Genomic DNA, 27,989 nt, shown 5'->3' on the forward strand with positions numbered 1-27,989 from the left:
CTATTTTTATGAGTCTTCGAAAAGCGTGCTAATTCTACAAGGTAGAAACCTAAAATTGCTATTTTTCACAATTTCTCAATTTTTACCCCTAAATTTTGAATTTTATTTCCATTTAGTTTTTAAATTTCAAGATTTATACGATTATCTTTATCTTTAATATTTGATTTTACTTGACGTTTATTAATTAATTAAAAAGAATTTAATTATAATTAAATTAGCCTCCATCATCGTTCATGACTATCAAAATTATTTAAAACATTTCATTTAACTTGTTTCTAATTAATTAAACTGAAATTAATATCAAAGAGCAAAATACTTATAGTATAAACTTGAGAGCTAGAAAATGTATGAAATATTAAGGTCTCATTTGATAATTATTTGACTTTTTGTTTGTTTTTGAAAATTGAGTTTATAGACACCACTTTCAGTTCTAATTTCTTTATTTGTTATTTATCTTTTATCAATTATTTAAAAAATCAAGTGAAAATTTGATAATTAAAAAAAAGTAGCTTGTAAAAATTTGTTTTTGTTTTTGAAAATTTAGCTAATTTTTAAAAATTTAAAATAAAAAACGAAATGATAACCAAACGGAGTTGAAACTAAAAAAAACTGCGATTAAAAGAGTTTATTTTTTAAAAAAAGAAAAGAAAACTGTGAATGTTGGTACAAGTGACCCCCACATCTGCATAACGATTCAGCCAGTTCTTTTACCCTATCACCTCTCGACAAACACTTCACCAAAACCCACTTTTCCTTAAAAAAAAAAAAAAAAAAAAAAAAAAAAAAAAAGAACCACTTTTCACAAAACCACTTTTCTTGTTTTTTTTTTTTTTTTTTTAAAAAATTTCAATTCCATTACTTTTCCTATATAACAACTGCTCCCCCCCAATCTCCCAAAACCTAATTCAACCCCCCTTTCTTTCTCTTCTTGTGATTGTTAGATTTTTTTTTGTTTTTTGTGTTTTTTTGTTTTTGCTTCTTCCTTTCTTTGAGTAGTAGCAGCAGCAGCAGCAGCAGCCTGTTTTTGGGTAACTGGGTTTTGTTTGAAAAATAATAATAAGAAGAAAAAGGAAAGAAAATGGGAAGAGGTAGGGTTCAGTTGAAAAGAATTGAGAACAAAATAAACAGGCAAGTTACTTTCTCCAAAAGGAAAGCTGGATTGCTTAAGAAGGCTCATGAAATCTCTGTTCTCTGTGATGCTGAAGTTGCTTTGATTGTTTTCTCCCACAAAGGAAAGCTCTTTGAATACTCCTCTGATTCCAGGTCTCTTTTTCTTTCTTTATTTTATTTTATTTTAACCTTAATTCTCTTTTCAACCTTTAGTTATATGAGTGTGTTTGTGTATGTGTCTTTGGGTTTTCCTATTTTTCATTTCTTCTAAAAAAAAAAAAATAAATAAATAAATAACGTATTGACCCCAAATCTACATCTACAATTCTGATTTTTCTGACTTTTCACTACCACTTAACACCCACTTCCTTTATTTCCATTTTTATTAGGGTTTCAAAAAAAAAAAAAATCTCCCAAATGAATAATCGTACAGATCGGTGATGATTTAATTAGATCGATCTTCCTATTCTTCAACTCGATTCATTTGTTTTCATTTTTATTTTTAGGGTTTATTTGATCTTCTTCTTTTAAGATTTTTGTACTTGAAAACTAGGTCTTTTTTCTTCCCTACTTTTGTAGTTTTTTTTTTTAACATGTAAATGAGGATCTAATGTAACAAATACAGTTTCCTTCTAGGTGTTTATATTATTTTTTGTTTGCATGTAGTTTGTTCACATACAGTAGTTAAGTCAGAAAAATGGTAAGAGCTAAAGAGAGAGTAATTTGGTAAGAAGGGGAAAAAAATTATTGTACCTTGAAAATCTTGGCTTTGATTTGATTTTGAAACTATTTTTGAATGATTTGTAATTGAAATTATTCATATTTATGTTTTGGAAGGTATACTAAATTCAATTCTTCTGAAGCTAGGTTGTAATAATAAACCATGAAAGAAATAGAAAATGAAATTATAAATTTAAAATACAGAACAGGGACCTGAAACTATTTTCTTTTAAATAAAATATTATAAATTTTGTGTTGACTGTTGGGTTTAGGTTTTTAGTATTTTATATGATATTTGAGAGGTAACATTTTAAAAAATAGGGAAATCTAGGATTTTCAAACCATTATTTGTTTATTATTATTATTATTATTATTATTATTATCATTATTGAGCCAGGGTGTTTCGAAACATTTATGTTAGAAAATGCAAAACAAGTGTTTTTTTTTTCCTTTTCTTTTCCTTTTTTATATTTATAAAAATTATTATTTTATGAAAGACATTAGAAATTTAAGAACAAAAACTATTTTTTTAAAAAAATTTAAATTTTGGTTTAGTTTTTGAAAAACAATGGTAGGAAGCGGAGAATAAGGAAGTGAAAATAAAAAAATGTTATCACAACATAGTACATCATACATTATTACATGGTAACTCTAAAAAACTTAAGATAAAAAAATAAACTATAACATAAGAAATAAAAATGTTACCAAACAATCTCTAACCATTAATCTTCCATTCCCAAAATGTTCTTTTTAATGTTTTTCATGTGACCACCATATATAAGCTATTATTTATGCATATGTTTATTACAATTTTATTACTTAGGATCTCTATTCATATACATGGATTAATTTATTAAAAATGAGGAAACCTTATGAAAGATCAAATCTGAGCATATTTTAGCTAGTTAATATATTTATTTTTTTAATTAAGAAATTAGAGGTTCGAATCCATCACTCTCACATATATACATATATATGAAAGGTCCCTTAGTTGTGACCATTTTAAGCTTCCTTCTTTCTTCTATGTATGCTTCATCATGTGACCATTATAAGCTATTGTTTTATATGCATTTATTTATCACATATTGATTGCTTGTGAGATATACATACATAAATTAGTTTATTTAAATATTTGATTTCTATAACTATAAATTTGGTGGGCCTTATTTATATCACTTATTAATTGCATTTATTATTACTTTCTATCTATCTATATCTATCTATCTATATATATTTATTTATATATATATTAAATAAAGAAACACAAAAAGCATAACAGTTGATAAAATTATTAAATCATTAAATATTTTTCTAACTTTGAGTACCGTAAAACTCATCTTTTAGAAAAAAAAAACAAAATATAATACTATTTTTGGCAAATTAAAAAGATCACATTTTATCCTTCTTTTTTTTTAGCATTACGTATGAAAGAACAAAACATTAAAAAAATATATCAAAATTTATACACGTAAAATATTTAAAAAAATAAATAAAATCAAAATTTGATACTATTTTGGAAAATTAAAAAGATCACATTTTATCCTTATTTTTTTAGTATTATGTATAAAAGAACAAAACATTAACCAAAAAAAAAAAAATCAAAATTTATCTCTATTTCAAAATGTATACACGTAAAAATATTTTTTAAAAAAAAATAAATCAATTTTCAAATATATCAAAAATTGATATTATTTTTTTACAAATTAAAAAGATCACATTTTATTCCTATTTTTTTAACATCACCTATGAAAGAGAAAAAAGAATCAAAATTTATCTTACAATCTATCTATATCTCATGCTATATCATGTTGATATAAAGTAAATCAAATTATAATATGAAATCTAATTTTTTATATAAAATAGCGTAATTCAACCTCTTATTTTCTATAAATTATCTCATCTATTTAAAAAAAAAAAAAAAAAANTATATATATTCGAAAGCTTATTCAAAATTGTTTTCTCTTATTCTGACCTCAAATGTAGGGTTTCTTAAGAACAATATTAATTAATCTTTAACATATGATAGACAATGAAAGATAAAAGAAAAGTTGAACCCTAGCCCTAAATGAAGTAATGAGTATTCATAGTTGATAGTAATACATAGAAGTTGAAAGAAAAAATATATATATTTTTGCCAGAAAAAAAGGAAAAGGGAGAGAAAAATTAATGGATTTGATGGAGAAAGTTGTTATTCTTCTCTAGGATAAGACTTGATAGAAGACAGTAACTCTTGGTGTTTATATGCTTCAAAATCTAGGCCCTAACTTTCAAAAGTTGATTTTCTGTTTAATATTCCAAGTTCCTTTAATTTGATATTATATATAATATTATATAATATTTGGCTGTCAATTCAATTTAAATCACTTGAAACTTCAAACAGTGGTTGGTTGATGTACCATATTAATGGTTGCTTCTTATGTGAGTGATACTCAAAGATGGAATTGATAGAGAGAGAATTGATTAATTGTGTTGCTACTGTTCAAAGGGGAAATTCCTTTTTAAGTTCAATAAGATTACTCCTCATTGCTGGTTTATTCCAAATAAACATGGTTAAAGTATCGTATTAGTCCTATATTTTTAATAAATTTTAAATTTAATCTTTGTTGATTAAGGATTGATTTTTAAGAAATCATTTTGTTTTATTTTAACATTTTTCCTATAAATTTTGAAAACATTTTCACATATTTTTTTTTATAAAAAAATATTATTATTATTATTAAAATAATTTCCGTAAAAAAATTATCTTTGAGGGACCAAAACTTAAGATTGATCGAATGTATAGGAAGTCAAAATTGGATAAAGTAAAATTGAACAAGCTTCAAAGTTCGGAGATCAAAATAGTATTTTAACTTTTTTTTTTTTTTTTTTTTTTTTTTACATTTCCTGTGGATTAAACCCTATCATTTTTCTTCCTTTAACTAAAAAACAAAAATGATTTTTTTTTTTTGTCAAAATATAGTTCAATTGACATAGTACTTATGAGAGGTTCGATTTCCCTACTTTACATGTTATATATATATATATATATTTTCTGAATACATTTGGTAATTTAACATACTTTTAATTCTAAAGTCATTGTGCTCTGTCAATTATGTAGTTTCGTGAATAGTAAAATATATATTTGCACTGTTTTTTTTTTTTTTGTTTTTGTCTTTCCTTGTGATCTTGTCATATTTTATTGTTTGTTATTTTCTTTTTATGTGGGTTGGATTCAGTATTTCAGTTTACGTCATCGTTTAAGTCATTGGTGATATAACTATCTGATTTTTTGTTTTGATAATTGTGTATATTTCTTTATATTGGTGTTCATATTTTACCTAAACACTTGAATTTATAGCTTTTTTTTTTTAAAAAAATACTTTTTAAGACTGTTTATTATATAAATTTAATCGTATAAACATTACTATATGTTTTATTATCTACCAATGCTTTAAAAAAACTTCGGTCTCGTTTGGTAATCATTTAGTTTTTTATTTTTGTTTTTGAAAATTAAGTCTATTTCATTAACAATTCTTACAATGATTTGCATATTTTTTAAGTAGAATGGTTTTTTAAAACTAAGTCTATTTTCTCTCACTTTCTTATAACAGTTTGCATTTTTCTTAAGTAGAGGAGAGTTGAATTCTTAGGACAAAATTCTATAATATATATATATATAATATATATATATATATTATATATATTATTTTATATATATATATTTATACCTTTTAAAAGCTATTTTTTCTAAAAAAAAGTTTCAAACCTTGGTTTAGTTTTTGAAAACATTGGTAAAAAGTAGATAATAAAGAAATAAATTTATAGATGGAAGGGTGTTTATAAGCTTCATTTAAAAAAACTAAAAACTAAGGCGTCATTTGGTCAACTATTTCATTTTTTTATTTTTGGTTTTAAAAAAAATACGTCTCACATTTTCTTACAATATTTTGTATCTTTCTTGAGTACAAGAGTTGAATTTTTAGCCAAATTATAAAAATAAAAATAAGTTTTTAAAAACTATTTTTTTAAAATTTTCAATTTTGGACATTGTTTTTGAAAACATAGGTAAAAATTAGATATGGAAACAAGAGATTTAGAGGTGAAAAAGGTGTTTATAGACTTGATTTAAAAAAAAATGTTTCCAAATGGGACTAATAAAGTATATATATATTTTTAATAGATGGAATAGTTTGTAAAACTACCCCTAGAAATCTTGAAATTTGGCAAATTTTTTAAAATAAGTTTAACTATATCTAGTAGATATAGACGTGAACAACTTTATATACAAATATCCTATCATGTTAGGCCCTAAATAAGGGGGAGTTATAGTTTTCCATTTGGAAATAAAAGTTTTTTTTTTCTAGGTCAGGTGTAAGAAAAATTGAATCTCTAATGTTTATTTAAGTTTAGCGTCTTATTAAAGTTAAAATATATACTTTAATTATTGATGCAGCATGGAGAAAATACTTGAACGATATGAGAGATATTCTTACGTGGGAAGGCAGCAAATTGCAGCTTCTGAATCTGAATTTTCTCATGAAAATTGGACTCTCGAATACTACAGACTCAAGTCCAAAGTCGAACTTTTACAAAGAAACAACAGGTACGTAGTCTACGTTTATACCAATATTTTAAATGTCGATGTCTATATTATATTATACAAATAAACATTTTCTTTATATATATACATGTATCTTCTTCGTTCTAACTTTAATAATATATAATAGAAATGTCGATGCATGGACCATTTTCTAATATGGTCATAGAAAATTTAATATTCTAGTAATTTATATAATTTTGGATATCCTTTTGATATTTAGTTGATTTTTTTCTTTTTTTTATTTTGATATGTCGATAAAAATTTAATACCATCGTATGATTGCAGTCATTATATGGGTGAAGATTTGGATTCACTGAGTGTCAAAGAACTGCAGAACTTGGAGCAACAAATTGACACTGCACTTAAACATGTTCGATCCAGAAAAGTAGGGCTGTTTTTTATTTGAATATTTGTTTATTTATGTATTTTCCTTTTTAATGCTTGTAATTATTATTGAAAAATTATATATGTCTATTGGATTATTTTTCAGAACCAACTTATGTATGATTCCATCTCTGCACTCCAAAGAAAGGCAAATACTCTTTACTTTTCCCTTTTTTAAAAAAAGAAATCTTAATTATGATAGTGAATTTTTCTATTTTATTTTATTTACTTTACATTCTAATATATATATTTTTTAATCTTACATATATGACAGGAAAGAGCAATACAGGAGCAAAATGCCCTACTGGCTAAGCAGGTGAAGTTTTGCATACTCTTTAAATTAAGCACATTTTTAAGATGTACATTTTTCTTAAAACACTTTATTTATAGATATATATATAAGATAGGGTTTTAATTTAATAACTTGAATCAACTTTTGAAACGTTCATTTTAACTCGAATTTTATTTTTTAAAGTGTTTTCATTCATTAATATAAGAAATTATGTTAAACAAATACTTTTGAGGGGGAGATCTTTATGTTTAAACAAATAATCGTCTAACATAGCATCGAAATAGGAGATCTTTAAGTTTAAAGTTATGGAATGTTATTTCTTTCTAATTAGCTTAAAGTTCAATTTTTATCGGTTTACAAACTTAATTATGATTGAGTAGTTACATTTTATTTACCAATTTGTGAAAAAAAAAAAAAAAAAAAAAGATCAAGGAGAAGGAAAAGAGTGTAGCAATGGCACAACAGGCAGAATGGGAGCAGCAGCAACACCATGGTTACAATGCCTTATCTTTCTTATTCCCATCAGCTCCTCATCCCTCTCTAAACATTGGGTAATAATCCATCCAAACAATAGCTTTCATTTCTTTATTTATTATTTGTATTTGTGAAATTGTGAAAAAAAGCTACTTTTGGAGGAAGCCTTTGATTAGTGTTCCCCCTCCCCCTCAAAAGTGCTTCTAGATAATAGGTTAAATTACAAATTTGGTCGGTTAAGAGAAAGTTAGAATTTAGTTTTTATAATTTTAAACATCATAAATAGTTCATGTGGTTTGATAAATTTTTCATAATTATATTCTAATCCCTACCGTATGGATTATTATTTAAGATGATTTTATCAAATCATATGGACTAACTTATATTTCAACTTTCTCCAAGTCCAAACTATATGGATGAAATTAGTAATGCGGAATCAATATAGAATAACTCTAAGATTCATTCTAATGTTACATATATTATCTTTTCATTGTTTGAATCAATATTAGGCTTGCAAGTTTTGATGGTCACGAATGAATCTTGTTGCACGTCGGGAATTTTCGGTGGTGATCGGATTAGTATCGAAGAAGTGCACGGGGAAGAAGAGGAGGAGGAGGAGGAGGGATGTAGCTAGCTTAATAATGGAAAAGGGAACTAGTTATACCCTATAAGTGTAATGCTTTGAGTTATATGAAGGGTTTTCTTTCTGTGGAGCTTTTGTTAACTTGACAAAGAAAACATTTGAACTTTGTTGTGTTTGAGATATTCTACTAAAAAACTTGAATGTAATCAGATTGCTAATATACTATGAAATGGAGCTGTTCTGTTCCAAAGAAAAGTGCTTTCTCAAAAGGCTAAGGCTTTTAGGGATTAATATATAATGTATAGCTAGGGTTTAGGGTTTTGTAAAGCTTGGATTTGGATATTTGGACCATGTTTTTCATGTTGACCTTTCTTGACTAACATAATAATGTCAAATGTAAGCAAACAAGGAAAAAGAAGATTGATTTTTTTTCTTAAAGGTTAAACATAACATATCATTGTTAACATGTATTAACTATTTACTAGTAAATCAAACCATCAAATATATGGCACTGGATGCCAATTACTTGAGCATATGTTCATCAAAGTATGAGTAATTCCTTTTTATTCTTCTAGTTTGATTTTTTAATCTCCAAAATTTTAATTCTCAAAATATATTCCCCTCCACCCAGTCTATGATTTTGGATGAAATGAAGTTGGTTTGCGATTGAGTTCCCTATAACAAAAATGCCAATAAAAACAATTTTTATTAACGTAAATAGGAGTAATTTAGGTTTCAATATTTGTTTAATTATTCATTTAATTTTTGAAAAAGTCTTTCGGGGTAATTTTCAGTTCTCAAAAGTAAACATTTGAACTTATAGTAAAAAAGAAAAAAAGTAGAGAAAAAACTAAAAGACCCTGTAAGAAATATTTTTAAACTTAATCTTCAAAATTAAAACATAAAACAATTAAATAATTAGCAATCGTGCCTTAAATTTGGTTCAGGTTAAGATCAGTTGGGATAATCCGATGTACCTATTGACCCAAAAACCTTTATCTTCTTAAAAAAAAAAAAAAGATTAAGATTAGATTATTGAGAAAATAATTTAGCAAAAGCACAATAAAAAAAACTTTGTTTCCACTTCCATCCTTAATCCGTCATCTCCATCGGTAATTTTTAAATTTAATTTTATAAATTAATGAATCATTTCTAATTGCTTAATATGCCATTTGTTTTTTATAAAAAAAACAAAAGGATCTTATTCACACATAAATTTTGTACTATCAAGTCGAGGTTAGAGCTCAATTCTCCTATCGTCCATATATTACAAAAAAAAAAAAAAAAAAAATCATTTGTTGCAACCAATATGGTTCTATAATTCATGCATACATTTGATGATTCATCATGTTTACAATTTTTTTAAAAAAAGTTTTATTACTTTTGTAGTTCATCATGATAATTGATTAGATATTTTATTAAGAAAAAGAAAATCACGTGTTATAGTACATATTTACAAATTTACTATAATGTCTAACCACGTGCTTAAATCCCAACGGAAAAGAAAAGGAAAATATTATTCACAGAATAAAAAAAAAAAAAAAAAAGAATGGGCTGGGGTGTAAGTTATTGCTTGTAAAATTCATGTGGGTCGTCCTTCAGTTTGGGTCTTGTTGAGCCTAATTTAAATTCGGCTCAATTTACCAAATGAAACGGGCCGTTGGAGTCGTGGAAGCCCAATTCAAAGGTTAAGCGAGAACTCGAGCCCGAAGCTTTTGATTTCGCCGGCTACATTCCGAACTCTGAAACGCCGAAAGGTTCAAGTCGAGAGCTTCTTCTTCTTCAACCTTAAACCCTGCACTGCATAAACCCTAGAGGCACCTCCCCTCGTTTTCTTGGTGAATCTATGGCTAAGCTATCCATCCGCAGCTCGAGCAACAATGATAAGAAGACCAAGAAGAAGAAGAAGAAGATTTCCGGTCCGAAAGCCTTGACGATGAAGGTCACCGCTCCGAAGACGAATCCATTCGAAAGTATTTGGTCTCGCAGGAAATTTGACGTCCTTGGAAAGAAACGTAAGGGAGAAGAGCGTCGTATTGGCCTTGCTCGTTCCCTCGCCATTGAAAAGGTAGTCTCCCTTGATAATTCTTGTGATTTTCTCTGTATGCGAGAGTCTACTTTTCTTCCGTTTGTTTGATCGTTAGTCCTCTTTTCGGTGAGGCAGAGGAAAAAGACGCTACTGAAGGAGTACGAACAAAGTCGCAAGTCTACAGAATTTTCCGATAAGCGAATTGGAGAATGGGACGAAGAGCTTGGGGAATTCGATAAAGCTATTTTACGTTCGCAACGTGAACTGAAGGTGAATGCATTGGTTTGCTTTGAGCATTCGATTTTAGCATTGTTTACTTTTATCTGTTCTGATTGTTTTTCTTTTCTTTAGCGAAAATTGAATAAGAGCGGCAAATATAACTTATCTGATGGAGAAGAAGATGATTATTTTGGAATCCAAAATCTTGGTTCGTTACCTGCAAACGACGATTTTGAGGACGAAATAATGCCGGATGACGATGACGATGATGATGCAGCAGCTGGTGAACCCAAGAGTACGTATAAAGCTTTTGTTAATGTATGTCACTGTAAAACATGTTTTTTTCATCTCTCTTCCAAATGCTGCCTTCTCTTTTCTTCGCCCAATGCCGCGGTTTTTCTCTTTAGTTCATTATTTGGTAAAAGAACACTGGATTTAGTTTCTTATCACTAATAGCCCATCTCTTTTATTAAACTAGGAATTCTATTAATGTTGACGAACATTTGTTGGAACGCTAATCCTTTATTAACTACTACATATGCTTCTTTGAACTCACATTAATACCACTCATTGTACTTTGCAGAGGGGGCTTACCGTGATGCAGTACATCAACAAAAAGGTCCTTCTTTAGAAGGAGAGGAAAATGTGAGATTCCTTGCTATCATTTTTTTTTTTTTTGTTATCGTATCATATATGGGCCAATTTGTTGTACTAATTTTCATGCTAGCCATTCACATGAATGTGGGATTTTGCCTTTTCAGAAAGTTGTAGCTAAAATTTTATAAGTCTCTTTTGGCGTAATTCTAAAGTTATCTCTTTACAAGGAGGAAAAAATGTGAAAGCTTTAGCTTTACTGTTGTAGCATAGTTTGCCCATACAAGTTAATATGACATGAATGATTTTATACTTTAGGCTATGATATAGGTTTGTAGATATGAATATATTTGGATGAACAACCTTGCAAGTATATTTTAGCTCATATATGCATATCTATACATGTTACTTTCAAGCCATTGTGTATTTCTGAAATCAGTGATCTAAATTTACAGAAACGCAAAAGCAAGAAGGAAGTTATGGATGAGGTTATTGCAAAGAGCAAATTTTTCAAGGTGAAGATTTTTATTTTTCCAATCTTTCAGAATCAGTGTGTACAAATTTTGATGATTTTCTTTTTCAAGGTGAGTCTAATACTTTTTTTTTCATGTTGAAACCTTTCTTCTCAGGCACAAAAAGCGAAGGATAAGGAAGAAAATGAACAACTTGTTGAAGAATTGGACAAGAAGTTTGAGTCGTTGGTCCAGTCTGAGGCGTTGTTATCTCTCACTGGTTCTGGAAATGCCTTGAAGGCTCTTGTTCAAAAGAGTATTTCAAATGAGCATTTAAAGAAGGATAATTTGTCTGCTGCTGGAAAAACTGAAAATTTTAATCAGGTATTACATCACCTGTTGTCTAAATTCCCACCAAGTTGATTCTGTAGTTCTGATTTTCTGCCATCTTCCATCCTGCTATTGATATTTCTTATCGAGCAAATAGCTTCAGGATTTCTTTGTGGAGTGTGCATCCATTTTCCTCCTTTTGTTATGTTCAATTCTTCCCTGTCTCTATTATTACCTCTCAATCTCTATTCCTTTTGGTTATGACCTTTTCTTTTTTTCTTTTTTCTTTTTTTTTTTTAAAACAATTTAAATGTAATTCTAGGTTATCTAGAATATTGTATGTCTAAGAAAATGAGGTCTTCTTTTTGCATGATGCAGGAAAAACCTGACGCTTTTGACAGGCTTGTTAAAGAGATGGCAATGGAAATACGTGCACGCCCTTCTGACAGGACAAAGACACCTGAAGAAATTGCTCAGGAGGAGCGAGAACGTCTTGAGCTATTAGAGGTATTTTATAATTCTTTTAACTATGTGATGGTGTCCTAGATTCTCTAATACAAACTTTCTTTTGTCCAGCCTCTGTTCTAGTTGAATTCGGGTTTAAGTGAAGAAAAACAGAGTATTTTAATTTTTGCAGTGTGTTAATGTTAGGGTATATTGCCCACCAACTTGAGTTTAGTCGAGTTGGTTAAAATAACTCATTGTTTGACCCACATACTTCACAACTCGGTGTTAAATAACTTCACTCCACCAACTTAAAACAGTGAGTTATGAATTTGGAATTTGATCAAAGTAGGAATTTGGATTCAAATTATAATCCACTAATTGGTCAAATTTCAACCAAAAGATAAATTAGATAAGTTTCAAATTTGATCCAATTAGAATCAAATTGAATTTGGGCATAATCAAATTTCTATCCAAAATTTAATTCTACTAAGTCTCTTAGAATTGTATTAAAAATGTAAACCAAAATTTGGATAGAATCTATCATTTACCTTGGATCCTAAATATTTCGTAAAAATGTTAAGTCAAATTCAAGCCATCCTGATCTCAAATTAAGAAAATTTATTACATTCATATTCAATCTCATATATCAAATTTGGGTGAAATTCAAAATCAAAAGGTACAATAATGTGGGAAAATTTGAAATCAAATTTGTTATCATAGAAAAATAAGATTGAATATAACTCCAATCGTATAGTATACATAAAAAAAAGTTGAATTTATGATCTCTATTTATATTGTTTAGGAATTATATTCTATTCAAATATTTAGGATTTCCTGTATGAACATCTTCTAGTTTCTTAAAAGGATTGTTGAATGTAGAACACTGGATACGTTTAGCATTAGTAAGCATAGGCATTCATTCTATCTTGTTGATATCTGTTATCATCTGAGACATTGAATACCTGATGTTTGAGAGTGACATTTCTGCTACTTACCTTTTCCTTTACTTCTTGGGACTGGCCATGAGACCTACATTATTTGTTTATACTTCAAATTTAAAATGTTATCTTACCTTTCAGGAGGAAAGACAGAAAAGGATGCTTGCGCCAGATAACTCTAGTGATGAAGAAGATGATGATGCTGAAAATGCATCTGTAGGGAAACAGAAATATATCTCTGGGGATGATCTCGGTGATTCATTTACACTTGATGATGAGCGCAGTCATAAGAAGGGTTGGGTCGATGAGATTCTTGGAAGAAAGGATGCTGATGGCACTGAAAGTGAAGATGATGATTCAGCAGAAGATTCTGACAATAGTCAAGATGATGCAGATGGGGATTCTGATGATGAATCCGAGGAAGATGATAGCACTCATGGATTGAAGCATTCTTTGAAGGATTGGGAACAGAGTGATGATGACATTATTGACACTGATTCAGATGAGGATGATGAAGCAAGTAAAGGGCGAAATGGGCCGGATGAGGAACATTCTAAAGAGAAAGTGGATCACGAAGGCCCTAAAAAGGCATATAAGAGCTCCATTGCTAAAAGTAGTAAAAGCGATGGAATATCTGAAGATGCTAAGAAATTAGAAAGGGATATACAACGTCAAAGTAAACCCGAACTTCCTTATATAATTGATGCACCAGAGAGCTATGACCAATTTTTGTCATTATTGGCCAATTGTTCAAATAGTGATGTAATCTTGATCATTGCTAGAATTCGAGGAAGTAATGCTATCCAATTAACGGACAAAAATCTGGAAAAAATGCAGGTATGTATTGTTTATATTTATATGTTCACATAGTACATCAATGTCTTTTTGTTATTGAAATCAACTTGTTTATACGTTCTTGCCGGAACCAAGTTACAATTAATAATGTCAGCTGGGTGTTATCTCTTTCAGAAGGCAAAACACATTGTAAGCTATTAACATATTAAAACAACATATAATGATTATTGATTTAAACTACTTGGGAATATGTGTGGTGTATCGATTTGAACTATTAATGCAGGCTTAGGGAGTGACTATAAAGGAATGTTCTTTATGTCTGGTGTGGGAGGTTTTCTATTACGTAGGTGTTTACTGGGAAAGTAGTTTAGTTTCTGAATCTGTTCTCGTTTAAACTCAGTAATTAGGTGCCTGATCTTACCTTCGTTAATCTGTTGATGGATTGTATATCCAAATACTAATTTTCTAGAATTTTGCTGTTTATTACGAAATGAACAGCCTTTTCCATGATTCATGAATATAGTCTTGAATGCATCTTAGTTTCTATAACTTTTACTGGTTCACTTATTGAAAATCAAGCTCCATTTGTATGTTTGAATCTTCATAAGTTTAGTTGTCAGCTTTAATTGGAAAGCACTTGTTATTGAGAAAAGCCTGCACGTTCTTCAATTTTCTCCTGCTTATTTCTTGGATGCTTATGATATTCCCTTCTCCATTACACACTGCAACAGATATCCCCTCCTTTTTGTTTGGAATATACGTATACGTTCTCTGTGCCATTGGTTTGCCTTCTAACTGTTGGTACTAATGTCCTATTCAGAGATTCTATGGTATACTTTTGCAATATTTTGCTGTCTCAGCAAATAAGAAGCCATTGAATGTGGAGCTACTCAATTTACTTTTCAAGCCATTGATGGAAATGAGTATGGAGATTCCTTTTTATGCTGCAACATGTGCTAGGATGAGGATATCCCGCACTCATCAACAATTTTGTGTTCAGAATAAAAATCCAGGTTACTATTATGAACTCAATTATTTGATTGGTCTTGTTGGTATATCATATATGCATTAAATACCCATGTACAGAACTGAATTCCAATTGTTCTTGCAGAGAATAGCTCGTGGCCTTCTTCCAAAACTCTGATCCTCTTGAGGCTGTGGTCAATGATATTTCCTTGCTCTGATTACAACCATGTGGTCATTACGCCAACCATATTATTAATGTGTGAATATTTGATGCGTTGCCCCATTGTGACGGGTCGGGATCTTGCAACAGGGGCTTTCTTATGTTCTCTGCTGCTCTATGTATGTTAAGCTAATCATTATCATTTTATTTTACTTTGTGCATGAATGTTTTCTATCATTCATGTGAAATCTTGAATTGGACTTGTAATTTTGGTAGTTGTTATTCCCCAGTTTTATTTTTATGTCAACAAATCTAAGTTACTTCCCGTTTTAAGTCTTGTTGATATACTTGCCTTTTAGGCAAAGTAGTTCCCTAGGAGTGCATTATGCCATCGATGTAGCTCTGTTAGTTACCAGTAATAACTTCTAATCTATTTCGCCTTTTTTTTTTTTTTTTTTTTTTTTTGAGAAAAACATGTTAGAAGTTGGGAAGGTCAGTTCCTAAGTCTCTTTACATAAACTCAATAACTAATAATAAAGGCATAAAAGTGCCAGTAATGATTGATATTGTTGTTTTCCTTTTCCCATTTGTTGAATGGATGTTCTGCGTTATTCCATGTACCTATTCCTTTTCAAAAATTACTTTTTCTGTCTTTTTCACAAGGGAAACTCCTAAAATGTAGGTTGCCAGACAATCTTCGAAGTTCTGTCCTGAAGCAATAAACTTTCTCCGGACTTTGTTGGCCGCAGCTGTTAGTAGGTCATCATCGTCTCAGAATCCTCAGGTATACCGTAAAGTTCACACCCTTATTTTAAGTAGTTCCATTTGCTCGAGAGATTTAACTCTATGAGGGGGGACTTCATTGATTCAAATGACTGATAAACACATTTGTTTCTCAGCAGATATGTCATCTAGTGGATTTGCAAGCACTTGGACAGTTGCTGCGTATACAGAATCCTACAAACGAGATTACCCCCCTGAACTTCTTCTTCATAATGGACTTGACTGACGATTCTTCGGTTTTTAGCTCCGACAATTTCAGGTACCTTTTTGTCTCTGTATTCTCCCTCATTTTTATTGTTCTTTTTCTTCCTTTTTATTTTTTTCTTCTTTTAATGTTTTTTTTTTCCGGGGGTGGAGTGGAGCGGGGTGGAGCAAATTGACCTGAGAGTGAAATGGTTTGAAACTGTTCCAAATGAAAAAGTGGTCAAATTCTTTGTTATCGAAGGACCAAAGAGATTTAATTGAACACGCTCTTCCTTGTTGAGTACAGAAAACTAACCATGTTTCACGCCTAATCTAATTGTTGCCTCCCTCGTCTTGGAAAATGAACCTTTCTTGTGTTTCGTAAATCTCACCAAATTGTTTTCAGAAGGAACATAAGCCCATTGCAGGAGTCTCTTTTAATAAAGGGAAAAGAACCTAACACAAATCGAACACTTGGTGCTTCACCACCCAATTTTTGGCAATGGGATGATGGATGAACTTTGGATGTCTGGACATTCCAACATTTGTTCACTTGGTAGCATAATAGATAGGTATTACAAAATCAATATGAATACAACATTTGTTAGACAACACACTTGTAAGCATATTAAATAGACACAAAAATAGATACCACAAAACTAATACATTTTGAGCACACAAGACATAACTTTGTCATTTTTAAGCATACAAATCCATAAAACTTATTGATTTCGAATTTCCATATGGAAAAGAGATGTATACTTATGTATATTGAATAACCAAACTTTCATTGAGAAAAATAATGAAATAATAGAAGGGCATACAAAAGGAAGAGTCCACAGTAAAAGAAACGGAGACAACCTACTTCAAAAATATACATTTTAATAAATGTGTCTTTCCTGTTTCTGCGTCCAAGATTTGTACCCAAATTTGAAATTACTATTTGATTTTTGTCGTGTGATTATTAGTTTGGGCTTTGGTTTGGGACTTGCGTATCTAAATCAGAGTGAAGATATATTTTCAATGAGAATTGAATATCTATTGGATGTTATGAAAGGTTTGGTCTTTCAAATTTGCAGGGCCGGGTTGCTGTCAACAGTTACCGAAACTCTCTACGGTTTTGTTAATATATATGGTCAATTGAAAACCTTCCCTGAAATCTTCTTGCCAATATCGACAATTTTACATGAATTGGCACAGCAAGAGAACATGCCGGATGTATTACAGGATAAATTCAGGAAAGTAGCTAAAGCGATCGAAGCCAAAACGGAGGAGCATTACACGGGGCGGCAACCTCTTAGAATGAGAAAACAAAAGGCTGTGCCCATCAAATTACTCAATCCAAAATTTGAGGAGAAGTACTTTCTTTTATTCTATTCTGTCTTTTAAGTAATATTCATGCTCTCTTAGTTTTTGTTCTGACCCCAAATTGTTGCTACTACTTGTTACTACTTCCATAGCTTTGTTAGAGGCAGAGATTACGATCCAGATCGGGAACGAGCTGAAAGAAGAAAGATGCAGAAACTTTTAAAACGTGAAACTAAAGGAGCAGTCCGAGAACTACGCAAGGATAACCATTTCTTGTCCGAAGTGAAGGCGAGAGATAAGGCACTGCAGGAAGAAGAAAGAGCAGAAAAGTATAAGAAAGCAAGAACCTTCCTTGAAGCACAAGAGCACGCGTTCAAATCTGGACAATTGGGAAATGGAAGGAAGAGAAGGAAATGAAAGATGTGAATCTAAGTAAGTCGTTTGATTTGTGTTTCATGGTCTCCAAGAGGGACAAACAAATTTTGGTACAATCACGATGAAAGCGAACCGACCACAGAAAAGAAAGCCAGCCAGCCATAATTCGGATTTTACTCGCGTGCCTCGAATGAACCAGTCAAAATTTTGGTAAGAGCTAATGTTCATATTTCTTTATTTGTTTTGTTTCTCATCCACTTCATCGATTAGGTTCATAAATAGGAGGCTTCCGTGTTTTGGGTCGTTTTCTGTATGTATACTTGCTGAATATAAGCTTCATCCCTCGTCGAGGGAAATTGGGATGATGTGTGAAAAAAATTATATTATTTCCATATCAGTATTGGAGCAGCTGGTTTTATTTAGTACTATATATATACACAATACTATTTTAGTCAGTCATTGTATTTCAGAACCGTATCCTGAAAATGCCTTTACTTTAGGATTGAAAATAATACATGCTTACTTTTTCTTGCTACATTGCAGAGTTCTTTTGTATGGATGACACATTCACGAGCACCTTTTTTTTATTGACGACTCGTTTCCCACAAATATGTGAAAGATTATATAACCTTCTGCTTGCATAAGAGCCTATAGCTGCATTTTATAACATATTGCGTTAGGGGTGACCATTTCTACCATTGTCTTAATGTGATGGACATCGATCTTTACTTTTTTTACACCGACACAACGAATTGTGAGAAAAATGAGAAAAGCACAACCAATTGTATGCATTTAATAGCGTATCGCGTTAGAAATGATCAAATGTAGTTCTAATACAATGGTCATCTTTATCACTATCTTCATTTTTTCATCCAAAAGTACAATTGACTGAAAAAATAGAGAAAATATAGCAGAAAAGCAAAGAGCGTTATAGCAATAATAGAAGATCAAATTTCATACGTTTGTGAGGGATTCGTCATTAATCATAAACTTGTGAACGAGTCATCCATACAAAAAAATTCTACATTGTGAAAGCATGAAAACTAAAATAAACAAACAGCACATGATTTCACATCCAAGTAAATCTTTTTTCTAGAAAAATATTTGATTCCGACTTGGGACTTGTATTCAATCACAGATTTTTATGTTGTAATTTTTTTTAAAAAAATTTAAGATATTTTTTGTATTTTTGTATTTTTGTATTTTTTTTTCTTTTCAATATTTGGTCTACAAGACTAACTTGTAGCAATTTTTCAAATTAGATTTAATTGTAGAATGGGAAAGTGTAATTAATCTTGAAGGAAATAGTTTATCATTTTAACATTTCTATACTTTATTAATTCATTTTTTAATTTATTTTCAAGCAATCAAATACAATTAGCTTATCATTGTATTCACATTGTTCATGCGTAATTATAATCGTTCCATTACAATAAAGTTAAGCTCATGATCATTTGCAAATTTTAGAGACTACAATGTCCACTTCAAAACTTCAACTGAACGAATATGCACCAACATTAATCATCAAAGTTGCACCATTTTTCATGTGTGATGAGAAGATACTGCGCAAAGATAAATACAGCCAAATATGTGCTCTCAGCATTGCTAATTATTTTTAAATAATTTAACCATTTAATTTTTTTTTTTTTCCTTCCTTACACTCTGAAATGAGGGGTTTTCTTTTTTTCAATTGAAAAATTCACCAACATCTTGTCAATTCTTACTACTATTAACCACAAGAATAAAATAACAAAAAATAATATACGACTATTCACCACAAGAATAAAATAACAAAAAATAATATACGTAAATGAGACCTACCCTGGAAATATGATGTGCCGGTGGGAACTAAGAAAGGGCAGCAAAATCATATAACATTTACCAAATAAAAATGGAAAAAGAAAAGGGAAATTTCAACTACTACAAGTTCGTTAGCACATAAATCTTTTCTTCATGTGAGAGATGAGTTTAAATTTTTCCTCAGCTTCCACGAGCTGGCGAATGTCTGTGCTCGATACTCGATCTGGATGAAACTTAAGCAACGCCCTTTTATATGCTGCTTGCACCTGAACCAATAACAAAAAGGTTTATTACTTAATTTCACTTGCAATAGCTGCTCATCTTTTATATCAAAAGACCATAACTACCAAAAAAAAAATGGCCATTTGAATCAGCTCATTAGTGAGGCCTCTGTAAGGCTCTAGCTATAGAAATAAATAAGAATATTAATAGAATATTAGTAGGGAAAGTTAGAAGGGGCATATGAGTAATTAGATAGTAAGTTTATTATGAATTTTAATTATAAATAGGGGAAGAGGGATTGGGATTAGAGAAAGATGTGAAGAATTTAGTGGGATTTCCTAGTTTGGGAATTTCGGAGAGGATTTCCAGCCCTCTTGAAAGTGTTGGTTTGACACTATTCTGTTGGGTATTTTTGTTCATTTTACTTACGAGATTATAACATATTTCAATATATTTTCCTATATTTTTGTAATTGAATTGTTATTGAGTTTATTCTATATTCTTGACTATTGTTCTTGTTAGGAGGGATCCTAACAGCCTCACATCAACGAACTATCTACTCTAATAGGAATTGTTTGTCAAGTAAGAATCTCTTACCACTTCTATATACGAAGTTAAGAATCTTTGATCACAGGAGTTAGAAGATTAAGAAGGATTCTTTGATTTCCCTATTATATCTATAAATGCAATAGCCTATGTGTAAAGCTCGAGCTTGGCCTTTCTTCCAGCCACCATCCCAGGAGAGTTTGCAAAACGCCAAACATCTCATCATCTTATTCAAAATGAAAGAGATTTTAAACTTTTCCAGCCTAGAGGACCAACATCTGGCAGCAAAAGGGCAGTAAGTATGTATGTATCTATCTATCGATATATATTTTATGAAAATAACCACATTCATTGAGAAAAAACTGAAAGAATACACGGACATACAAAAGACAAGCCCACAACAAGGGGAACTCCCTCTATAAGAAGGAACTCCAACTAAGAAAAATAGTGTCTATAGAATAATTACAAAAGGTTTTTGAAATCGAAATCCACAAGAAGACGTGGAAGCAAACAAGAGACCAAATCTCCCTAGAATCTCTATCCACACCCCTATGCACCCTACTATTCCGCTCACCCACAAGACCCATAAAGTCGCACAAACCCCCACCATCCACAAAAAACAACCCTTCTCTCCAAAAGGCAGATTGAAAAGGAACGTCTTAATCATATCACATCACTGTGACAAACATACATCATATTGAATGTCTGGAGGAAGAGGTCCCAGTCACTAGCAAAATCACAGCGCCAGAGAATATGATCCAAGTCTTCCTCCGCCTTCCAACAAAGAATACAACAGAAAGGCCCCACGAGCAAAGACATCTTCCACTCAAGCCAATCCAATGAGCTAACCTCTTCCGAATCTTATCCACCACAGGATCCCATAAAGAGATCAACTTATAATTGCTCCCAAGAGGGAGACCAAGGTAAGACTTCACACCCAACCAAATTTGCCCACCTTCTAAGTTTCCCTTCTTCACGATCCCCATAACACTAGATTTTCCTATATTAATTTTCAAACCAAACATCTCTTCAAAGAAGGCAAGGACATGATTCAAAATCAAGAACGACTTCTCCTTCTCAGAGCAGAAAAAGAACGTATCATCAGCAAATTGAAGATGAGAAAGGACCACCTTATCCTCACCCACCTCAAAAGGCTCATAGACATTGCCCTCAACACACTTGCCAACAAATTCTGCTAAAAACATGCACAAGGAGGAAAATAATGGGGGAAAGAGGATCTCCTTGTCTGAGGCCTCTGGCAGCCACCACTTTCCCCTTACGGCTGCCATTAATAAGAAAAGTGTAACTTACATTCTCAAGCAGCCCCATCCACATCCACCACTTATAATAAAACCCCTTCTCCTCCAAAATCTTATCCAAGAAGTCCCAATCCAAATAATCATAGGCTTTTTCAAATTCAATCTTGAAGAGCACCCATTCCTTCTTCCTAGTCCCATAATCCTCAATTGCACCATTAGCAAAAATTATTTTAGAGTTCCCTTCTCGAGACATATAGATTGTTGATGTGTGATTCTGAACGAGGTGACTTGTGATGTCAAGTCCAAGATGATTTTGGTTGGCAGTCAAGATGACTTGTTATAGAATCTTGAACTGCTGGTCCGATGTGGTGCTTGATGTACACTCCAAAATTTATTTTAGTATTAATACGAGCCCGAACTTATTCGAGTCTTGAGGAAGAGGACAGTTCGAAAGTTCAATCGAAAAAATGGGTCTTCCTTCAAGTACCATATGTTGTGGGCCCAGAGGCATCAACATGAGGTGCCAGATGTGATCTTTGGTCCCTTCGCGTCTAATCCGTCGAATGCAAACAGATCTAACGCAGCCGAGGGGAGGCGTTGAGAGTATATATAAAAGGTTGGGTGGAGTCTCACTCACGCATCCATTTTCGTCGAGCTGCTATCAATACGTTTTCTTGCTGATTTGAAATTGCCAGAAGTTCCAGAGATCATGGCTTGCTTGATTCTCGCAAGGTCAACCACATTCCATTGACAAGGTGAACTAGATCACCAATATGAGATGTTGGACAATATTCTAAATGGTCTTCTGACTGAAAGGGAGTGCATCAACAGATCAACCAAAGGCGTTGAGAGTATATATAAAAGGTTGGGTGGATTGGCGCATGTTTTGTCCAATAGATCAACCAAAGACGACATCGAAGAACATGAGCAATTCTATTTCCCCTTTGAAAGGCATAGTCCAAATCACTCATTTCTTGGTCAAGAAGTGGGAAAAAATAAGTTCTTTTCCCACATGGAGAGGTAGGTCCTTCGCGGCAACAGTGACCATGTGAAGATGCCACTACTCTTCCTAAGGAACTAAAGGAGGATCCTCCTTTGTGCTGGTTTAGTTTTGTTCCGAAACTAACATGTTTGTCTTTGACACCTAAGAAGTATGAAAACTTTTGTTTGGCTAGCATGTCCATGTCTGATACGTGTCCGACCAGTATCAGACACTTGTTGCCAAGTTACTGCCCAATTTTCCTTCTGTTTTAACGACGGCTTATGTTTACATCTCTGAGGCATTATGAAATAAAATTGAGAGCTTTCTGAGTCATATCATTGCCTTCTTTATCCACCATCACACTTCATTCACTACTATTTGTCTTTCCCATATCAAGTCCGCTTGATTGAAAGAAACCATGAAAATGATCATATTTTTCTACCTAACATCTTAGAAATAGCTTTATACAATCCATTTAACAGACTGATTGATCTAAAACAATTTACTCCATTTTCCCTTATTATATCTGGTATTTGAATTCCCTTATTTGCTTCACCAAGGAATGGGAGCCACTCATACCCCCAAAGTAAATAAAATTCTCACACAAATATACTACTAACATGCATTGAGCATATTGTTTATGATATTTTATCTATTGAAAAAAAAATGAAAAACTCACCGATAATGTTCATGCTCACTCAAGAACAAATTATAAAGAATACCTCTTGTGACGAAGGCTGTAAGCCACTTCCAATTTGAATTCCCAAGCCACGTAACAAGGAGGCCATATCAGTGCAGTTCATTTCCAACTTACTAAGCTCTTTTCTCACATCCACGCGAAGTCGTTCCTTCAAGTTTATATTCTCCTCATCCTGAAATATGCAAAATGTGAGATGAGAAGGAAAACATCATTCTAACAAACTTTCATGAATTTTGATAGGTATATGTAATCAGCTTGCGCTCGCTTGATTTTTTGAATACAACACAACTTTTCATTGATTGAATGGAAAGAGACTAATGCTTAATAGATACAAAACTCCATAGATGAGAAAAAGTAAATGCAATACAATTTCAAAAATTGAAGCATAATCATTAAAGATGCAACGAAAAAAAAGCATTACATATGACAAAAATTGACCTAATAAGGGAAGAGAAAAGCTGGCCAGTTAAGACTGATGTCCTGAGAAGAGTATCCAGCAAAGGTTGTGGTAAGAGAGCACCATAGACAACCATCATGAAAGATTGAAAAGAACAAACCATTTGAATACCCTTCCTTGATTTAGAAACAAAAAATAGCAGACGAAAACAGACAAAACCAATCTGGACCAAATCAATTGGGTTTCCCATTTCAGAAAGGGACGTCCTAACTCAGTTCCATAGTTTTTTAAGAATTGTGAATTTGAAATAACGTCCCCAAAACCAGAGGTATAGTTTAGAAGGAAAAAGAAATACAACTACCACCACACAACATTGCATGATGGTTAAAGTCTAGCCAGAAACCAAAAAGCTAAAGACAAATACCTTCTTTTGTGTCTCTCTCACTTCTTCTAAACGTTTCATTTGCCTTCTTTGCATGTCTAATAGCCGCATTCTCTCTGCTTTTCTTTTTCTACGTAATCTTTGTGCTTCTTCAGCCTGTAAAGTTGTGGAGGGTAAAATTTAGGGGTGGTTATTTTGGAAAATTTTCTCCAGAAAAAAGAACTGGTTTTAAGAACTGATCTTATTCCCTCTAAAACATAGTATAGTTACGTACTTAGAATCAAAACTCAGGAGCCTATTTTCTCGAGAATGGTAACTTAGTTCTGGGGAAAAAACATCTATGAGATCAAAATAAGGGAAAATTCATTTTTAATGAACAGTTATAAGCATCTTTTCACTAAAAGACAAATATTTTTTTTTTAACTCAATTTCCAAATAAGGCCCAAATTTAAGGATCTCATCGTAATTCAACCTATTAACATATCCAGATCACTTATTGTTCTTATAATTAGTGCAATGCCAAAGGTAGAGGTTGGTGAGCATTGGAAGTAGTTAAAAGCAAAGGAAAGCCTTCATAGAATGGATGCAGAAACATGTCCTTAACAATTGTCTAATATCATGACAACTAAAGTTTCTTTCCATGTTCTCTTTATCTGCACAAGGAACGCCTGTCTTCCAAAATTAGAGATAATGTAACGCAACATCAAGGAGCCTAAACTCCATGAATTCTCAACCACAAATTTTTATTATTATTCAAAAGTCATCCTAATATACAAGAGAGTAACCCACTATTTAGAGACGATAATAATCCACCATGTAAGCCAATTACTAATAAGCAAACTAACGAATTACTAGACGAACTAACTAAAACTCATTTACCAACTAGAAACTAGCGAACTCGATTTAAAATTACAATATTACACTGCATCAAACTGTACCAAGCAAATCCCTTGATGGATATATTTTCTTTAGTTCGTAAGGTCAAAATAATTATAATTCATATAAGAGAGTCAATTCATGGCCAGACCTGAATTTGTAGCTCTTGTTGTCTAGTCGTCCATTCTTCCTCCATTGCTCGCCTGTATTCATCAGTCTCCTTCAGCCTTTCTCGTTCACAAACTAAATCCTTCACAGTGAGGGGTGCACGAGCCAGAGGACCATTTTCGGTTGAATTGCTCTTTAACTCAGTCAACAAACAACAGCTACCATTTTCAACATTTTCAGGGCTAAAACATGCTTGTACTTCAGATTGCTGCTTCATTTGGTTTTCTACATCAAAATTTGTATCAGAATCACCACCATGAGAAGCAGATGCCTTATCTTGCTCATCTACTGTGAAGTAAGCACGACGAACATCATGCTTTCTCCTCAAAGAAGCCTCTTCCCACTGTTTTCGGAGCTTTTCAAAAGACCCTTCCATAACTTCACAATCAGAACTCTCACTATCTGAGGAACTGCTGTGGGAACTGGTATGTAAACCAAAATGATTTCTAGCAGGTGCTTTCCCATAGTTGCTTCGCATACACTTCCCCATAAAAAATGCATATTGTTTTTGGCTTTGTCGACCATCAACCTCTACAAAATGCCGCCGAGAGGATGGAGGAAAGGTTCTTGAAGGTGAGCATGCATCCTCATCTGAGCTGCAATCATCTACATATATACATGATGGACTTCTTCTGCTTTCTGTTGACACATTGGGCCTTTGAAATTTCTTAGTCATGCATTCAGTATCATCAATGATGATAACATCATTCAACCGATAATTCTCAACATCTATAAAAGCAACATTTTCATGACTTCCCTCCGCCATGTTTCCACTAAATCAACTGTTCTCCTTCACACCATCAGGCATAAAAGACACAACCCTTTTCTGATAGAAAACAGAGAAAGCCTTTATGTCCCGCAAAGAAAAATAACTTTATAAAAGAGAAGAAACTTTATCATAATAGGGGATTCAGAATCCAATATCAAAGGAGAGCACCAAATGCAAAGGTCTAACCACAGAAACCAGATCTCTTATCACCATCATTTTTGTGCCCTACATACGAAATAAAACTGAACATCATAACAGAATACTATTGAAAATTTAGAAAATCATCAGAAGTTAACAAGTTACATGCTATCTTTTTGTGGTAAAGATTACTGGATGAAACAAGGATAATGAAACGTGACAAGATTTCTTTCATCCTATATTTCTATAGTCTTCGAAAATTTACACACATATGGGTCCTATATTTCTTTCATCCTATATTTCTATAGTCTTCTAAGTCTCTCTTGTAAACTTTCTCTTCAATCGAAAGAAAACTATCTAAGGAGAGATCATTAGAAAAAGAAAGAAATATCCTTATTAAACAAAAGCATCAAAGGAAAAACCGAATGCTCAAAATTATTGCTAAAAGTATCACAAAAAAGATATGCAATACACAAGCATAAGTTGTAGGTTATCATCCAAAAGCACAACTCCAAAAATGAATCAAAATGCTCACTGATATGACATCTAAGGATAAGATTACGAGCTTAACTCATTACACACAACACATGCGGGCGTGAACAAGAAACAAAGTAACACGTGAATGTTTCCAAAAGTCACCAACATTACAAGAGAGACTATGATTCCCTTCACATAAATATTTACGGACAAGACATATCATGGGTGGAAAATTCTTAAACCCTAGGGACAACATGCAAAGTGAGGAACAGCAGATCAAAAAAACTGAATTCTAAAGGAAAAGGACATTGCAGAAGGCATCCGTCTAATAAAGAACATTATATTTCGTAACGTTATTAAGAGCCTTAGTAATATAAATGCATGCTATATAACACGGTGTCCTCCAAACATCATCTGCAAAGTTTATATCCAAACTTCCAAGTATCTGAAAGTATAATCACCACTATCATTCAACCACATCATCGCGTTTCTTCATTAGAAATCCACAATTCTCAACCCCCATAGTCCCCATTTGTGTGAAATTAGCAACCACACCCTAATCCAACAGAAACTAGGAATCGGGAGACCAACATAACCCCACGTCGATTAAGCCTACGTTGGAATCAGGGCCTTGACTATCCAATTCCAACGAACGCCGTAAGATTTTCCTTCCCCGTGAAGAAATTCAAAAGAATGAAAAATAATCAAAAGTAGAATCTGCAAACAACGACCATAGATGGCGAAAAGCACAAAATGGAAAAAAGATTCACATCCATACGCACAAGCATTTACAAACGGAGGCAGATTGAAGCAGAATAAAGAAATTCAAGAAATTAGGTCAGATGGGCAACGAGAAATGGGGAAAAAGAGGGAAAATATGTAGTTGGACGATGCGCATACCTAAAATTGAGTAGAGAGAGAGAGAGAGAGCTGCCGTCGACGGAGAGGAGAAGTGGTAGTTGACGGTGGTTTTGGCGACGGAGAAATTCAATTTGATATATGTCTTGGGCGGTGGGTGGGAGAATCATGGGATCATTCGTGGATCGTGTTCTGAAAATTTTGACTGAATTGAAGATTCTTCGGATTAAGTAATGAGTTTAGCATAAGAAGCTTGTCGAGGAAATGTCACGGGGGAATGGCTAGCAAAACTAGTCTACTTTCTAAAAAAATTTGTTAAATTAATTTTTCTTAATTTATTAATTTATTTCCAACGACCGTCGACATTTATATAAAAAAACTATTATTTTGGGTCTTTTCAATGTAATAGGAAGAGTATTAACACCGAAATTCTACCATGTTTTTAAATATTAGGTAATCTTTTCAAAATTTATATCAAATCTTATCTGATATTTCAAAATAAGATTTGGAAGAACTCTGTGAAATCTGGAAAGATTAAACCAAGATTCTTTATATTTTCCAAATCTTAATTTTTTTATTTACGAAATTTGATCTTTTCCAAAATTTAAAAATCATAGTGCACTCAAGATCCATTTGAAAATTAAATTCATTTGGAAATTTAGAAATTCATATAATCTTGAAACAAAAACTAGGA

At 32.0% G+C, this 27,989-nt stretch overlaps 3 protein-coding genes across 6 annotated transcripts; 2 read left to right on the forward strand and 1 right to left on the reverse strand.

Moving 5' to 3' along the window:
- The first annotated feature begins 936 nt into the window (after nucleotides 1–936).
- LOC120076541 (truncated transcription factor CAULIFLOWER A-like) lies at nucleotides 937–8,353 on the forward strand. Its single transcript, XM_039030401.1, has 7 exons — nucleotides 937–1,263; nucleotides 6,263–6,412; nucleotides 6,695–6,794; nucleotides 6,900–6,941; nucleotides 7,068–7,109; nucleotides 7,512–7,636; nucleotides 8,069–8,353. The coding sequence occupies exons 1-7, from the start codon at nucleotides 1,079–1,081 to the stop codon at nucleotides 8,094–8,096; spliced, it is 672 nt and encodes a 223-aa protein (XP_038886329.1). The 5' UTR covers nucleotides 937–1,078; the 3' UTR covers nucleotides 8,097–8,353.
- Nucleotides 8,354–9,853: 1,500 nt separating this feature from the next.
- Nucleotides 9,854–18,256, forward strand: LOC120075841 (nucleolar protein 14). Of its 2 annotated transcripts, none has more exons than XM_039029542.1 (14): nucleotides 9,854–10,210; nucleotides 10,307–10,441; nucleotides 10,523–10,685; nucleotides 10,974–11,035; nucleotides 11,440–11,499; nucleotides 11,614–11,820; nucleotides 12,145–12,273; nucleotides 13,293–13,988; nucleotides 14,767–14,959; nucleotides 15,058–15,251; nucleotides 15,755–15,856; nucleotides 15,975–16,114; nucleotides 17,118–17,396; nucleotides 17,499–18,256. In XM_039029542.1, exons 1-14 carry the CDS (start codon nucleotides 9,989–9,991, stop codon nucleotides 17,761–17,763), a joined length of 2,847 nt encoding a protein of 948 aa, XP_038885470.1. In that variant the 5' UTR covers nucleotides 9,854–9,988; the 3' UTR covers nucleotides 17,764–18,256. The 2 variants fall into 2 exon arrangements, with proteins under 2 accessions (XP_038885470.1, XP_038885469.1); XM_039029541.1 differs by having other exon boundaries at nucleotides 9,855–10,210; nucleotides 15,972–16,114.
- Nucleotides 18,257–19,429: 1,173 nt separating this feature from the next.
- LOC120076385 lies at nucleotides 19,430–27,572 on the reverse strand. Of its 3 annotated transcripts, XM_039030196.1 has the most exons (6): nucleotides 27,338–27,572; nucleotides 26,009–26,047; nucleotides 25,037–25,879; nucleotides 24,052–24,165; nucleotides 23,253–23,402; nucleotides 19,430–19,787 (listed from the first exon to the last, which is right to left on the reverse strand). In XM_039030196.1, exons 3-6 carry the CDS (start codon nucleotides 25,817–25,819, stop codon nucleotides 19,653–19,655), a joined length of 1,182 nt encoding a protein of 393 aa, XP_038886124.1. In that variant the 5' UTR covers nucleotides 25,820–25,879; nucleotides 26,009–26,047; nucleotides 27,338–27,572; the 3' UTR covers nucleotides 19,430–19,652. The 3 variants fall into 3 exon arrangements, with proteins under 3 accessions (XP_038886124.1, XP_038886125.1, XP_038886123.1); XM_039030197.1 differs by lacking the exon at nucleotides 26,009–26,047; XM_039030195.1 differs by having other exon boundaries at nucleotides 25,037–26,047.
- Between the last annotated feature and the right edge of the window lie 417 nt (nucleotides 27,573–27,989).

Source organism: Benincasa hispida, chromosome 4, assembly GCF_009727055.1.
Source record: "Benincasa hispida cultivar B227 chromosome 4, ASM972705v1, whole genome shotgun sequence".
In the NCBI taxonomy this organism is placed as follows: Eukaryota; Viridiplantae; Streptophyta; class Magnoliopsida; order Cucurbitales; family Cucurbitaceae; genus Benincasa; species Benincasa hispida.